The sequence below is a fragment of the Spermophilus citellus genome (genome assembly GCF_964194105.1).
Source record: "Spermophilus citellus genome assembly, chromosome: 9".
NCBI lineage: Eukaryota > Metazoa > Chordata > Mammalia > Rodentia > Sciuridae > Spermophilus > Spermophilus citellus.
The window spans coordinates 21,436,034-21,448,783 of record NC_138191.1 but is presented as its reverse complement, the minus strand read 5'-3'; the positions used below and the strand labels follow the sequence as shown (position 1 = coordinate 21,448,783).

Sequence of the window (12,750 nt, the reverse complement as noted above, 5' to 3'; positions counted from 1 at the left end):
TTTTTTAGGTGTAGATGGACACAACACAATACCTTTATTTTTATATGGTGCTGAGGATTGAACCTGGGTCCGGCCCGTGCTAGGCGAGCACTCTACAACTGAGCCACAATCCCAGCCCTGTCTTTCATTATTTTTAATAATACATTTTGAAAAAAGTTTTCAAGTTTGATGAAATCCATTTTATCAATTTTTTTCTTTTATTGATGTGTTTCTAAGAAATCTCTTGCCTATACCAAGGTGACAAAGTTTTCTTCTAGAAAATCTACAGTTTTAGTCCTTACACTTAAATCTTTAATCCTTTTTAAATAATTTTTGTATATGGTATAAGGTAAGAATCAAAGTTCATTTTTATATTGTTGGTTTTCAATTGTTCTAGCACCATTTATTGAAAAATTTCTTTTTCCTTCACTGAACTGCTTTGGCATCTTTGTCAAAAGTCAACTTCTCCAAAAAGCAGGGATTTATTTCTAGATTTTCTATTCTGTTCCATCAATCTATTATTTATACCAATACCTTCTATCTTGATCACTACAGTTTTATAATAAATTTTTTTGAGATTACGTAATGTAAATCATTCATCTCTGTAACATTTTAAAAAAATGTTTATATCCTTTGCATTCCATACTAGCTTATCAATTTCTACCAAAAATAAAAAATACAGCCAAAATTTTGAAGGGATTATATTGCACATATAGATATAATGGGAGAGACTAGCCATTTTAATAGTATTCAGTCTTTTAGATCATGAAAATGAAATGTTACTCTATTTATTTGGATCTTCAGTTTCTCTGACACTGTTTTATTTTCAGGGTACACGTCCTCACTTTCTATATCAAGCTTATTCCTAAGTATTTTTATTCTTGTTGAAGCTATTGTGAGTGGGATTGTTTTCTTAATTGCATTTTTTTTTTATTACTTACTGCTAGTAACTGATTTCCATATACTGACCTTGTTTCTTAAGACTTTGCCAAACTCATCAATTCGTAATTTTCTGGTAGATGCCTTAGGATTTTCTAATTATGAAATTATATAAATATATTTCTATGAGGAATGTCATTGGGATTTTGATCAGAATTGCATTAAATCTGTATAGTGCTTTTGGAAGTATGATCATTTTGATAATATTAATTCTACCCATCCAAGAACAAGGTAGATCGTTCAATCTGTTAAGGTTTTCTTTGACTTCTTTCTTTAAGGTTCTGTAATTTTCATTATATAGATCTGTCACCTCTTTCGATAAGTTGATTCCCAAGTATTTCTTTTTTGAGGTTATTATAAATGGGGTAGTTTTCCTCATTTACATTTCTGAGGATTTACCACTGATTTACAGAAATGCCTTTGATTTATGGGTGTTGATTTTATATCCTGCTTCTTTGCTGAATTCATTTACTAGTTCTAGAAGTTTTCTGGTGAAACTTTTAGGGTCTTCTAAGTATAGAATCATATCATCAGCAAATAGTGCCAATTTGAGTTCTTCTTTTCCTATGAGTATCCCTTTAATTTCTTTTATCTGTCTAATTGCTCTGGCCAGTGTTTCAAAAACTATGTTAAATAGAAGTGGTGAAAGAGGGCATCCCTGGCTTGTTCCAGTTTTTAGAGGGAATGCCTTCAATTTTTCTCCATTTAGAATGATGTTGGCCTGGGGCTTAGCATAGATAGCCTTTATGATGTTGAGATATGTTCCTGTTATCCCCAGTTTTTCTGGTGTTTTGAACATAAAGGGGTGCTATATTTTGTCAAATGCTTATCCTGCATCCATTGAGATGATCATGATTATTATCTTTAATTCTATTGATCTGGTGAATTACATTTATTGATTTCCGTATGTTGAACCAACATTGCATCCATGGAATGAATCCCACTGATTGTGGTGCACGATCTTTTTGATGTGTTTTTGTATTTGATTTGCCAGAATTTTATTGCTTTCTCTCTCTCCCACTTTACCACAAATTGCATGAAAAGAAAAAATGAGCATTGTTGTTCACCATTATGTAGACATAGATTCTGCTGACACATAAAATGGTACCGGGCATTGAACTCAGGGGCACTTGACTACTGAGTCAAATCCCCAGCCCTATTTTGTATTTTATTTAGAGACAGGATCTCACTGAGTTGCTTAGTGCCTTGCTTTTGCTGAGGCTGGCTTTAAACTTGTGATCCTCCTATCTCAGCCTCCCAAGCTGCTGGGATTACAGGCATGCGCCACCATGCCCAGCTGTATGAACATATCTTTAAATTACATTAAATAGTCTATAATTTGGTCAATTTTTTCCTAAGACCTAACTAAACACACTTTAAAAGTATCTTGGCTTTTTTCTCTACCACCACTAGATCGTGAAACCCAGGAAGGCAAGAACTCCATATATCTTTTTCACTGTATCCTTAGCAACTGGTATGTGTGTGCATATTAATTAGCTCAGTAAAATTTTATTTTGGCTTTAATTTCATTCTTTCCACTGCTGCTAGATTAAAAAGTATACATTAAGGAGATGTTAGATTACCCTATGAGAAAACAATGAATGAAAACATGCACAATGGATGGAAATCAATTAAATACTGAATTAGACACTAAGTTCCTAGTATGAATCAAGATTTCTAAGTGAGGGATACAGACATAATTCCTGCCTTTGAGGACTATGAACACAGACAGGTTAACAAAAGGAAGATATGTATCAAATGAGAAAAATCAAAATTGGGTAGGGAAAAGAGGTTCCTTACTCCATAGCAAGAAGCAAAACCCTTTTAAGGATAAGAACCCAAAATCCATACAAACTACTGTTAATTATTCAAGATCACAAAGCTAAAGGTCACAAAACAAAATCTAACACCCAGTTCTAAGCTCTTCCCATTACATTGTATTTATTGTTACTATATAGCCTCACAAAATAATAGAATAAGACTTACAGAGTGATAAAAACATAAATTTTATTTTATAAATCATAAACCTATCTCCCATTAATATAATCAAGGCCTCTACAAAACTATGAAGTTAGCCACGGGTACCATGTAGTTCAGTTTTCTAGTTGATTGGCTTATATGAAGAAATGCACTTAAGTGTTGGTTAAATGCACTTCATCAAAGAGCTTTAAAAGTCCTAGTATACTATTAAGTCATATCCATCCATTGTTTTAAAATATTTATTTTTTAGTTGTAGGTGGACACAGTATCTTTATTTTATGTGGCATTAAGGATGGAACCCAGTGCCTCACACATGCTAGGCAAGTGCTCTACCTCGAGCCACACCCTACCCCCGTTTATCCGTTTTTTAAAGAAGTGTTAATAAAGGGTCTACAACAAACCTTTTAAAACACAATCCAAAAACAAGAATCTGGAAGCAAGACCCTGAATATGTAGATTTAAGTACTAATGTCAGTAGAGAGATACATTCTTTGGAGAACTAGCTTTCCCCCATTTAGACTGTCCAATTCCATCTGGCTACCAAGCAACAATTTGATGACTAATTTGCACCAGTATCAATATTCGTCATTAGCCCGACAAAACTGACTTTGGTATATTAAATTACTTTGATATATTAGATTATTTAAGCCCTTCTCTCCCCTTTTAAAAAGTAATAAACTGGCATCAGTTTTTTTTCATTAGCACAAAACAACATAAGAATCTATCTGCTCAGTTCTAAGAATAGTGTACAAAAAAGTTTAAGAATCTGAAAAACTTAAATGCCATACTCTAAACCGGTGATCAAAAAAATGGGTGCCCACAGGCTGGATTCAGGCCAAAAAGGGATTTTATTGGCTTGCACAGTGATGATGAAGAAGACAGAGAAGAAAAAGAGGAGGAGGAAGAGGAGGAGAAGGAAGAGAACCACCACCTTCTTCTGGATATTTCACCTAAAAATACACATTTTCAGCTTCTCTTGAAAAATCTGACACTCTGGCAATACTGGACCTGAATTGCCATGTATTAAAAACTGACCAGAGCTGAGTAAACATAGTCCCATTTATATGGGAGATTTGCTACTGAGGTCACATGTCAACAGTCATTTTATCATTAGGCGTGCTCCATTGTTTTTCTTATAAACTTAAAGAATACCATACTTGGTGGATAAGTGCAAATTTTTTTAAAAGTAAAAAATATCCACTTTTCACATTAATGCAGTAAAATAAAGCTAGAATCAAAGAAATCAATTTACCTTAATCTGAGTCTGTTCGATTGACTTTTCCCATATCTGCTGATCATATGCTCCAATCTGAAATAAGGAGCAGGCTTATAAATGATGCAGGCAATCCTTGTATTTAAAGTCAAGCCTCAAAAGTTATGAATCTATTAAGTATCATTATGATATTTGGAAAATGTTTATGATTTTTAGAATTAGAATGAATTAATATTTTTTGTGTATGTGTGGTACCAGACCCAGAGGCACTCTACCACTGAGCTACACCTCCAGCCTGTTTTTAAATTTTATTTTGAGCAGGGTCTCACTAAATTGCCAAGGCTGACCTCGAACTTGGGATTCTCCTGCTTCAAGCTCCAGAGTTGCTGGGATCAGAGACATGCTGCCAAGTGCCTGGCTAAATTAATGCTTTTAAGGATTACTCCCTTCAAAAATTTTTAACAGCTGCATCTAAACGTTAGTTAAAAAGCAATAACCAAAATATTTCAAATTAGATATTATCTTCAAAGACATTTCCAATTCTTAAGGAAAACATCAGTAGGAATACCAGAGAGGAATAAAAGATAAGGGACAGCTCAATAAGACAATAGTACTGATATGAGCCCTACAGATACAGGCTTCATTCATGTCGTTTAAAAAAGGAAAAAAAATTAAAATTTAAAAAAAAAAGGTTAATCATAAGCAAACTTTTAAAGTATTGCTGTGGCTTGTGTGTGCAGCCTGGAGAAAGATGGTGCCTTGAAAATCTTATCCCGAGACTTGGAACTGGTTTTATCATGACCTTGTACATCAATTGTTCCCCTTTGTGTTGAGATGCCGTGTAAGAATACCCGGCATTACCAAACTCCAGGGAAAGTACCATGATATTCTTTGTGGGGAGCTTTCTGCAAGGAAGTATGCTTCACAAATTAAAATAACTGATATTACCTTCTTTTGATACCACGATATAGCATCTCTCTCATTTGAGGCCATCTGTGTCTCCAGCCAGAGAGTGGGATTTCACTGAAAATGAAGGAAACCCAGTCGGTGAGTCCCTTTGGTGAAGGTTACTCTCCCAGTTTGGGTAGACTTGAACTACTTCTCAGTCTCTCCAATAAACCGCAGTCTCTCCTCTGGCTCTTTGCCAGCGGAGAGGAACCCAAACAACAAACCCGCGCAGGATCCTCTGCAATACTTTGCGCCAGGGTGTCCACGGCGGCGGAGGCAGGGGAAGGAGGGAAGGGAGATCGCCGCAGTTGACCCGTCCCCGACCCCCGGCGTCGGGCTCTCACCTGGTGCTCGCTGCCCGGCTGGCCGGCGGCCGGGACCTTCCTCCTCAGTGGCCCCGGCCGGGCCGTGAGGCCGGGGGCGAGGCGGCGGGCCCGGCAGGCCGCATCTTCCCCACGAGGCCGAGACGCCGGCGGGGCCGTTACCATGGAGACCGCGGCGGCCGCCCCAGCCTCGGAGGCAGCCGGCCGCCCTGCGCCCAGAGGAGGGCAGTCTGTTGACACAGACACTGCACCTCCAAGCCCGACCTAGGAGGTCGCCGGACGGGCCATAAAATAAGCAAAAAATGAGCTGGAAAATGAAGGGGATAAAAAAGGAAGGGCCTTCGCTAGGCCGCCAGTCACTACAGCAACGGCAAAAGCTTTGGTGCCGGGCTGGAAAAGACAGGTGCAAAGGCCCAGAGCCCTGGAGGAGGAGCGGCAGGAGGAGGCGGCGACGGCGCGCGTCCCCTCTGGGCCGGGCCGGCCCGGCGGGGCGGTGACTCAGCCGGCGGAAAGCTGGGCGAGAAAAGCTCTGCAGAGCACAGCGCCGCTGGCCTGGGCTTCCGCTTTCCGGCTACTGCTGCCGCGGTGGCTCCGCCCCCGGCGCCCAGCCTCCCTGCAGAGCCTCGGTCCAGAGGCGGGACGGAGGGACTGCGGAGCCACGCTGCGATCCGTGGCCAAGACCTTCAAGTCTCAACTTAAAAGTCATTTCCTCAAAAACGACTTTCCCACCCATGGATCTGTGGGAAGCCGGTTCCCATGTTCTAGGTTTCCAGTTCGTGTATTTGTAGTACTTAGGTTTGTTTCATGGCTTATATCGGCTTTCGCCAGTGGGCTGCGGTCTCCGAGGTCAGACTGCGGCCTGACACAAGCCTTGCACATTTGTTCAATGAACGAATGTTTGTGAATGTACGCTGCCCTGGGACGCAGAGCCCGACAGGCTTCCGCTGGGTGATTGTCTTCCTCTGCAGCCCCTCAACTGCTGTTTTCTGGTGCTCAAGGATTAGGGAAGAGACCGGTTTAGGAATCTGCTGAAGGCTTTTTCCAGAATTAGGGAAGGTGGCGGCAGGTTAAAAATTCAAGCAGTTTGATAAAGGTCACAGAAAGAAGAACGATTGCATCCTTAAGTATGTAGATATGCTGGTAGGGTTTCAAGCAGCTATCCTCCTCTTCCCCATCTATTTTCCTCACCTGCCATTAATAGCTAACCCTTAAGGGCCATTCTCTTTTTGAAGCTCTGTTCTTTGCCTATTTGCAGCACAGAGCATTTGAGGCAGGTAAAGCTAATAGCTAACACTGGAGAAAGCCTAAGAGGTACTGTATTAAACATTGTGTAGATGTTCTTATGGTCTGTTCAATAGGTGTAAAAATGAAAGTTATCTCCATTTTACTAAGGAATAAACTCCCACAGGATTAATCTTTTTAAATTATTTCACCAGCGCATTGGTGATGGTTTCCTACTGCTTTTGCCCCTTGTCAGCTTTTTCCTTCCTTAGAGTTGAGTGTTAACAGTTCTGTCTAGTTTCAAGGCAAAAGGCTTAACTAAAAAAGATAATAAAGATTCATATTTGTTTTTAAGACCTAAATAACATTAATAGCAATAATAGTTTACTTCATTGTTTAGCATACACAAGAGTTTTTTGGGGGAGTGGAGAAACGGAATCAGGTAAATGGAATTAGGAAACAATCAAGTAGCAAACCATTTTTTCGGTAACCCTGTTAGAAACTTTTCAATGCTTTAAAAGGCTGCAGAGCTGCATAAGGCATGGGATTTGAACCCAGAGCTGCACTCGAATCCTTGATCTGAACTGTGTTATTTTAGGCAATTTATTCAACCTAACAAGCCTGTTTTCTCATCTGTAATTACAGAGTTAATTAACGTTCTACTAAAATCTGAGAATTAAATGAGATAACTTCATGTAAAGTGCCTGGCCCACAATAGTTACTCCAAAAACATTCCCCTCAATTTCCTTTCCTAATCAGAACCAATAGCTATCAGTGCTTAGGACTACAATTAAAGAGAAGTTCAGACAAACATAGATGGGGGGAAAAAAACCATTTCGTGTTACACAGCTCATCTGAAAAGTCTATGCACTGTCTTCAGGCATTTTCAAGAATATCTACAAATAGAAATCTAAGATTGTCTTCTCATAAGTATACATAACCAGCCGGGCACAGTGGCCCACACCTGTAATCCCAGAGGTTTAGGAGGCTGAAGCAGGAGGATTGAGTTCAAAGCCAGCCTCAGCAATGGCCAGGCACTAAGCAAAATAGGGCTGGGGATGTGGCAGTGGTAGTGCTCCTGAGTTCAATCCCCAGTACCAAAAAATAATAAATATATATAAACCAATTCAAGCAAAAGAGTCCTGTTACATCACAAGCATAATTTTTCTTCATCTCAATATAGATGGGTTTCTCCTAATATTTATGACCTTTTGGGGGGGAAATAAAAAAATATGAATAATACTACAGAATAGAGCTAGTGTGTGTAATGCTTGGGGTTGGGGTGGGTAAGGGGGAAGGGTGTCAGTACTATAAATACATGGTCCAGGTATCTAGAATTCACATGTGCTGTTCATTTTGTGGTGAAACGTAAGTAAAGGACAAATCAGACTTTGTTTATTAAAAAAATACTTTACAGGAAAAAAAAAACTATGCATTCCATTGTCCTATTTTACAAAGAAATAGCTTAACAATTTAACACACTTAAGACAGCTACAAAAAAGCACTGTTAAAAGGATTATTATTCACACAAATTTAGATTTAAGACTATTCATTAAAAACCTTTTAAAACACTTGTTAATGTCAATAAACAAACTAAGGCCACACAACGCAAATAGTCCGCCAGGCAAATTATACATTTCATCTATATGCAAAGACCTCTTAGATAAATTAAAGCCACAGGAAAAAAAGTCTTAGCTGCCAATCAAAATGGAGTTTAGTCACAGAAACACTATTACATGAAAATTTACAACATGTGATAGAAGTAGTACATAAGTATTTCTTTAGAGAGAATTGAAAAGTGCTATATTTTAAGAGACAGTGGTCTCAACTACATGCACAAGTGGATCTTAAAAAATTTATGAAGAAAATGGAAGGGCATAATATTTATGGAGAGATACTTGCTTTTAAAGCAAAAAACTTTCAGATGAGGACAAGTCCTTTATGCACTTAAGAAAAACATGTACTGTGCATTTTCCTCTACTCGCATGACCAATAAATACAGCTACAACCTGTTTTAAAACCATAAAACTTAGCACAAATGTGAACCTCTGGCATGTGCTACCAAAAGGTTCTTTTTTTAAAAACCTGTAGTAATGATGAAACAGACTTTTTGAAGACATAAACTCAATTATCCTAAAAGTATAAATGCAAATAAATTTTAATGGCAAATATAGATCAAAATATAATGGGATTATATTAATGATCAAGAATATATTCACTAAGAATATATTTGCATGGATTTTGGAGTCTTGTTTTCTATATTATCTTTCAGTCTAGACAATAATATTTATACAGGGAAAGGCAATAAGCAAAAGTTTCTCCAGTCTTTATAACCTTTATGCCTATTAAGACTGATGATGCAAGATATCTTTTCTAAAGTTTAGTAAAGAATTTCATTTAATAAGCTCCCTATTTTCCCCCTACAAGAGCTTGTAATATTAGTCAACCAATATTCCAACTGTCTCTGTGGGGACAGGGCACTTTCCAAAATAATGGAAAATGATGGACAGTTAAACAAATTTTAAGTACTAAATAAGCAAATTAAAAGTACATTTCATCTATATTAAGCCTAGGGATATATTTTTTAAAAGAGTTAAAACTTTGGAGGAGGGAACTAATACATAGGTTTTTTATTATTATTGCTTTATGAATTTGGGATAACACTTAAAATCATAATCGTACTCCTAGCATATCTTGGTAATTATAGAATGATTTCTGGGGCAAGGGGAAGACTTTTATCCTTTTTAATAGATACCATAAAATCATTCTATTCACTGTTAGGAATATTCATTTATTAGGTCTTTCTATAAGCACATTTTCAAAATATCCCTCCGCTCCACAAAGTACTAAAATGTATAGCCACATTCTGCAAGTAATCTCAAGAGTTGGCACAAAGGATAATATACCAAAAAGGAAGCTCAGCTTAAATTTCAATTACAACTTCACTGCCATCACTACTTTACAAATCAGAAGACGCCAGATTGCTTCATGCCTCACTCCACCAAACCAAATAATTTAATGATTCAGAAAATTGCAATCATTTGTATCACTAAACTAGGATACAGTTTTGAAAGCAGTAAGAAACTTAAAACTTCTGCTTTTATATTCATCAGTCTTTAAAGCATGCTATCAAAATCTAATACTCACATAGGACATTCAGTTTCCAGATACATTACTAGCTAAATGTTTCTCTCCATTCTATTGCAATTCTAACATACAATGAATTTATTAGTACATGATTTTTAAACATTTTTTATATTCTTTAATGTGTTTATATTGGAGGTGAGGGTAGAACATTTTATAAAAGGAAAACGGGGATTTGCTTTTGATTGTAGGTCTTTGCAGATCCGCTGGTTCCTGAGTGATTACACACAGTGCTGGCTGTCAGGAGACAGTCTCCTTGTTTATTAGTAATGACCAGCTTAGATGACAGATGGCATCTGCTGGATGGCAAGTGGGAAATGGGGAAATCGGATCTTGGAAGACAAGAGAAACAAAAACAAAAACTTTTTGCTTTAACAACCTTGCTCTTCATGATTATTTTAAAAAGCAAATGTTGCCTGAGAAGAATTTTACTTTTGCACAGCCTGGTAAAGCTCTATGAAATTCTTCTGGACAGAAAAATAAAAATAAGAAATAACCCAAATCCACACACTTTGTGATTAACCCCCTCCCCCCAAAAATAACAAAAACACCCTCAAAGGTCCCTTAAAAACTAGTCTTGATAAACTAGAATTTACCCTAGAATTTATACACAGGATTTAAAAACACCCCTGCAATAATCACATTACCTTTCATATCATTCTAATTACCTTATTTACAAAGATAACTAAAAACCAACATCACTTCCAATTCATAAATGGTTTACATTGAAATGTTTCCCTATTTGTCTTCATCCTTTGTAACAGAGAATACATACATATACATATATATAAGGAATAATACAGATTCTAACTAATCACTGTAGTATTTGCTGATGGTTACTTTTCTATCTGTTTACACAGTGACCTCTATACTTTGCTAATATGCATTTAACTACACAACAATATTGCACAAAGTAATATTTATATAAGATTTAATCTATTTCAGAATATTTTAGAGAAAATTCATATCCGATATTTCAAAAGATGCAGCTAAGTTTTCATGGTGACAGACATAATAAAGCAGCATCTTTTTTTTTTGCCTATATTAATGTAAATATTTCAAATTTCACCATCCAGAAAAAAAAAAAAAAAAAAAAAAAACAACTTCAAATTGCACTGTAACCAGGTAGATACAAGAATCTGGTCTTAGGTGTGGGGAATACTCTTCAATAAAAACAAGGCCTACTGTATTACTAACTAAGAGAAAGTATAATGTGTATCACATTAACATTCTAAAATAGAAAGTTAAGACCACACTAGCTATATGAACTGTGCCTGTTTGAAAAAAGAAAACAATTAAATACTCAGGCACTAAGCTAAATTTAGGCTACCTCAAACTCTAGGATGAAGTCTAGTGCCATATTCTTTATTAGAAAATAGCAACATAGAGGTAAGTGTAAATAAACCCAGTTATTCATTCACCAGTTAAAACTATAAAGTGTCTCAAAAATAGATATTCAGCATGAAGAGATTGATGCCAAGTCACAAGAATATTTTTTCCTAAGTTTGATGCTCAAAATATGGCAGCCTCATCAGAAAAATTGATATCATTCTCTAACTTTGATATTTGTGATCAGTTTAGGAAACAAAAGTAACCACAAGAAATGTGAGGATACTAGGAAGTGGAATAAGAGAATATCATATCAACATTATTTTGTTTACCCAAAATATCTTCCATAGTTACCATATATTCTAGAAGAGATTAATGAACCATGGATAATGAATGACCAAGGACTATTTATCTTTAGATTTTTTTTTTTTTAATTGAAATATCCACTGGGCTTTAAATAACAGATACAAAAAAAGACAGTTTGGATCAGAAAGTGCTGTGCTTTCTCTTTTGTTAAGAAACCAGAGAGCCACTGAATTTTCCTTAGACACTACTTGTTCTTTGTGGTTGGAACAAAATAACTTACTTGCCCATGTACCAGATGCAGGAATTCTCCTGCAACCCATGCCATTTTTACTGAAGAAATTGAATATGTGCCATAAAGACACAGTACTAAACAATAAATCTGATTTCTATCATAGAAACAGCAAACATGGCAAGAGGCAAGGCAAGATAAAGTTAAGGGAAGTAATAATTTAGAAACTAAATCTGTTATTCCAGAGAATTCTCATTTTGATTTGAAGAAGAGATTGAATTGTTACCTCACACCTTAAAACAGAAAGTAGCAGCAGACCCACTATTACATACTGTACTAACGGGATAAGATACAACTCTTTGCATAATCTGTGTAAAAAAGATATGCTTGACATTTGTGGAATGTCATTTCTCTTTATAGAATTATAGGCAAGATTTCTCCAATAAAACTTAACTTAAGCCAGTTATAAAACTATAACTTCACATCAAAATTTAAAAAAGTTAAAAAATGTGTTTGAATATGTACATGTCACACAGGAGTGCCTGAATGTTCCTGCAGATTGTGTTGCTGGTTAGAGTCTAGTGTACTTTCCACCTTTAAAACTGGAATAGGCTGGGTCTTCTGATCTTGCTGTAGATGGTGAAGTTCTGATGAAGATGGGAAGGACGATGAAGCAGTTGTCAAAAGCTGCATCTCTGAGCATGTGTCCTCAGATTCAGTTTTTATCCTCACACACTGGGAGTCAACTTCTAATTCTTGCTTTCCAGTTAAACCACAGTCCATGTTAGAATTGCTTTCTGTGTTTTGAGTAGCTTCCACAACAGGGTGGTACTGTTTAAGCCTTATATGCCAGGCTAAGCTGCACACTGCTGACACTGTTTTGAACTGATGAATAACATTTCTAGGGATGAAGTAGATATCATTGTCGCATAGCTGAATTCTAGCATAACGAATGCCTTCCCGTCTCATTTGGTTTAGTTTAGCTTCATCCACCCACTGCACACACTAAAGAAAGGCAAAAAGTTACATAAGACTTTAAAATATGTAACATATTTCAAATAGAGCATTATAATTGGCATAGGAAAACAGTGATAAAATGTGTTATAAACAACAATTTAAGCAATACTAAATGAGACTAA

At 36.7% G+C, this 12,750-nt stretch overlaps 2 protein-coding genes across 3 annotated transcripts in view; both read right to left on the bottom strand.

Moving 5' to 3' along the window:
* The window catches only part of PHTF1 (putative homeodomain transcription factor 1), a 39,548-nt gene extending 33,323 nt beyond the window's left edge, over window positions 1-6,225 (bottom strand). Inside the window, exons 1-3 of one of the 2 annotated variants that reach the window (XM_081307117.1) lie at window positions 5,404-6,225; window positions 5,060-5,134; window positions 4,151-4,207 (exon numbers count right to left, since the gene is read on the bottom strand). In XM_081307117.1, the coding sequence (XP_081163243.1) occupies window positions 4,151-4,207; window positions 5,060-5,104 (102 nt within the window). In that variant the 5' untranslated portion in view covers window positions 5,105-5,134; window positions 5,404-6,225. The remainder of the gene's footprint in view (window positions 1-4,150; window positions 4,208-5,059; window positions 5,135-5,403) is intronic. The other variant, XM_081307118.1, reaches the window with a different exon arrangement.
* Window positions 6,226-7,987: 1,762 nt separating this feature from the next.
* RSBN1 (round spermatid basic protein 1) overlaps window positions 7,988-12,750 on the bottom strand; it is a 49,223-nt gene continuing 44,460 nt past the window's right edge. Inside the window, exon 7 of the mRNA XM_081305276.1 lies at window positions 7,988-12,616. Within this exon, the coding sequence (XP_081161402.1) occupies window positions 12,140-12,616 (477 nt within the window). The 3' untranslated portion in view covers window positions 7,988-12,139. The remainder of the gene's footprint in view (window positions 12,617-12,750) is intronic.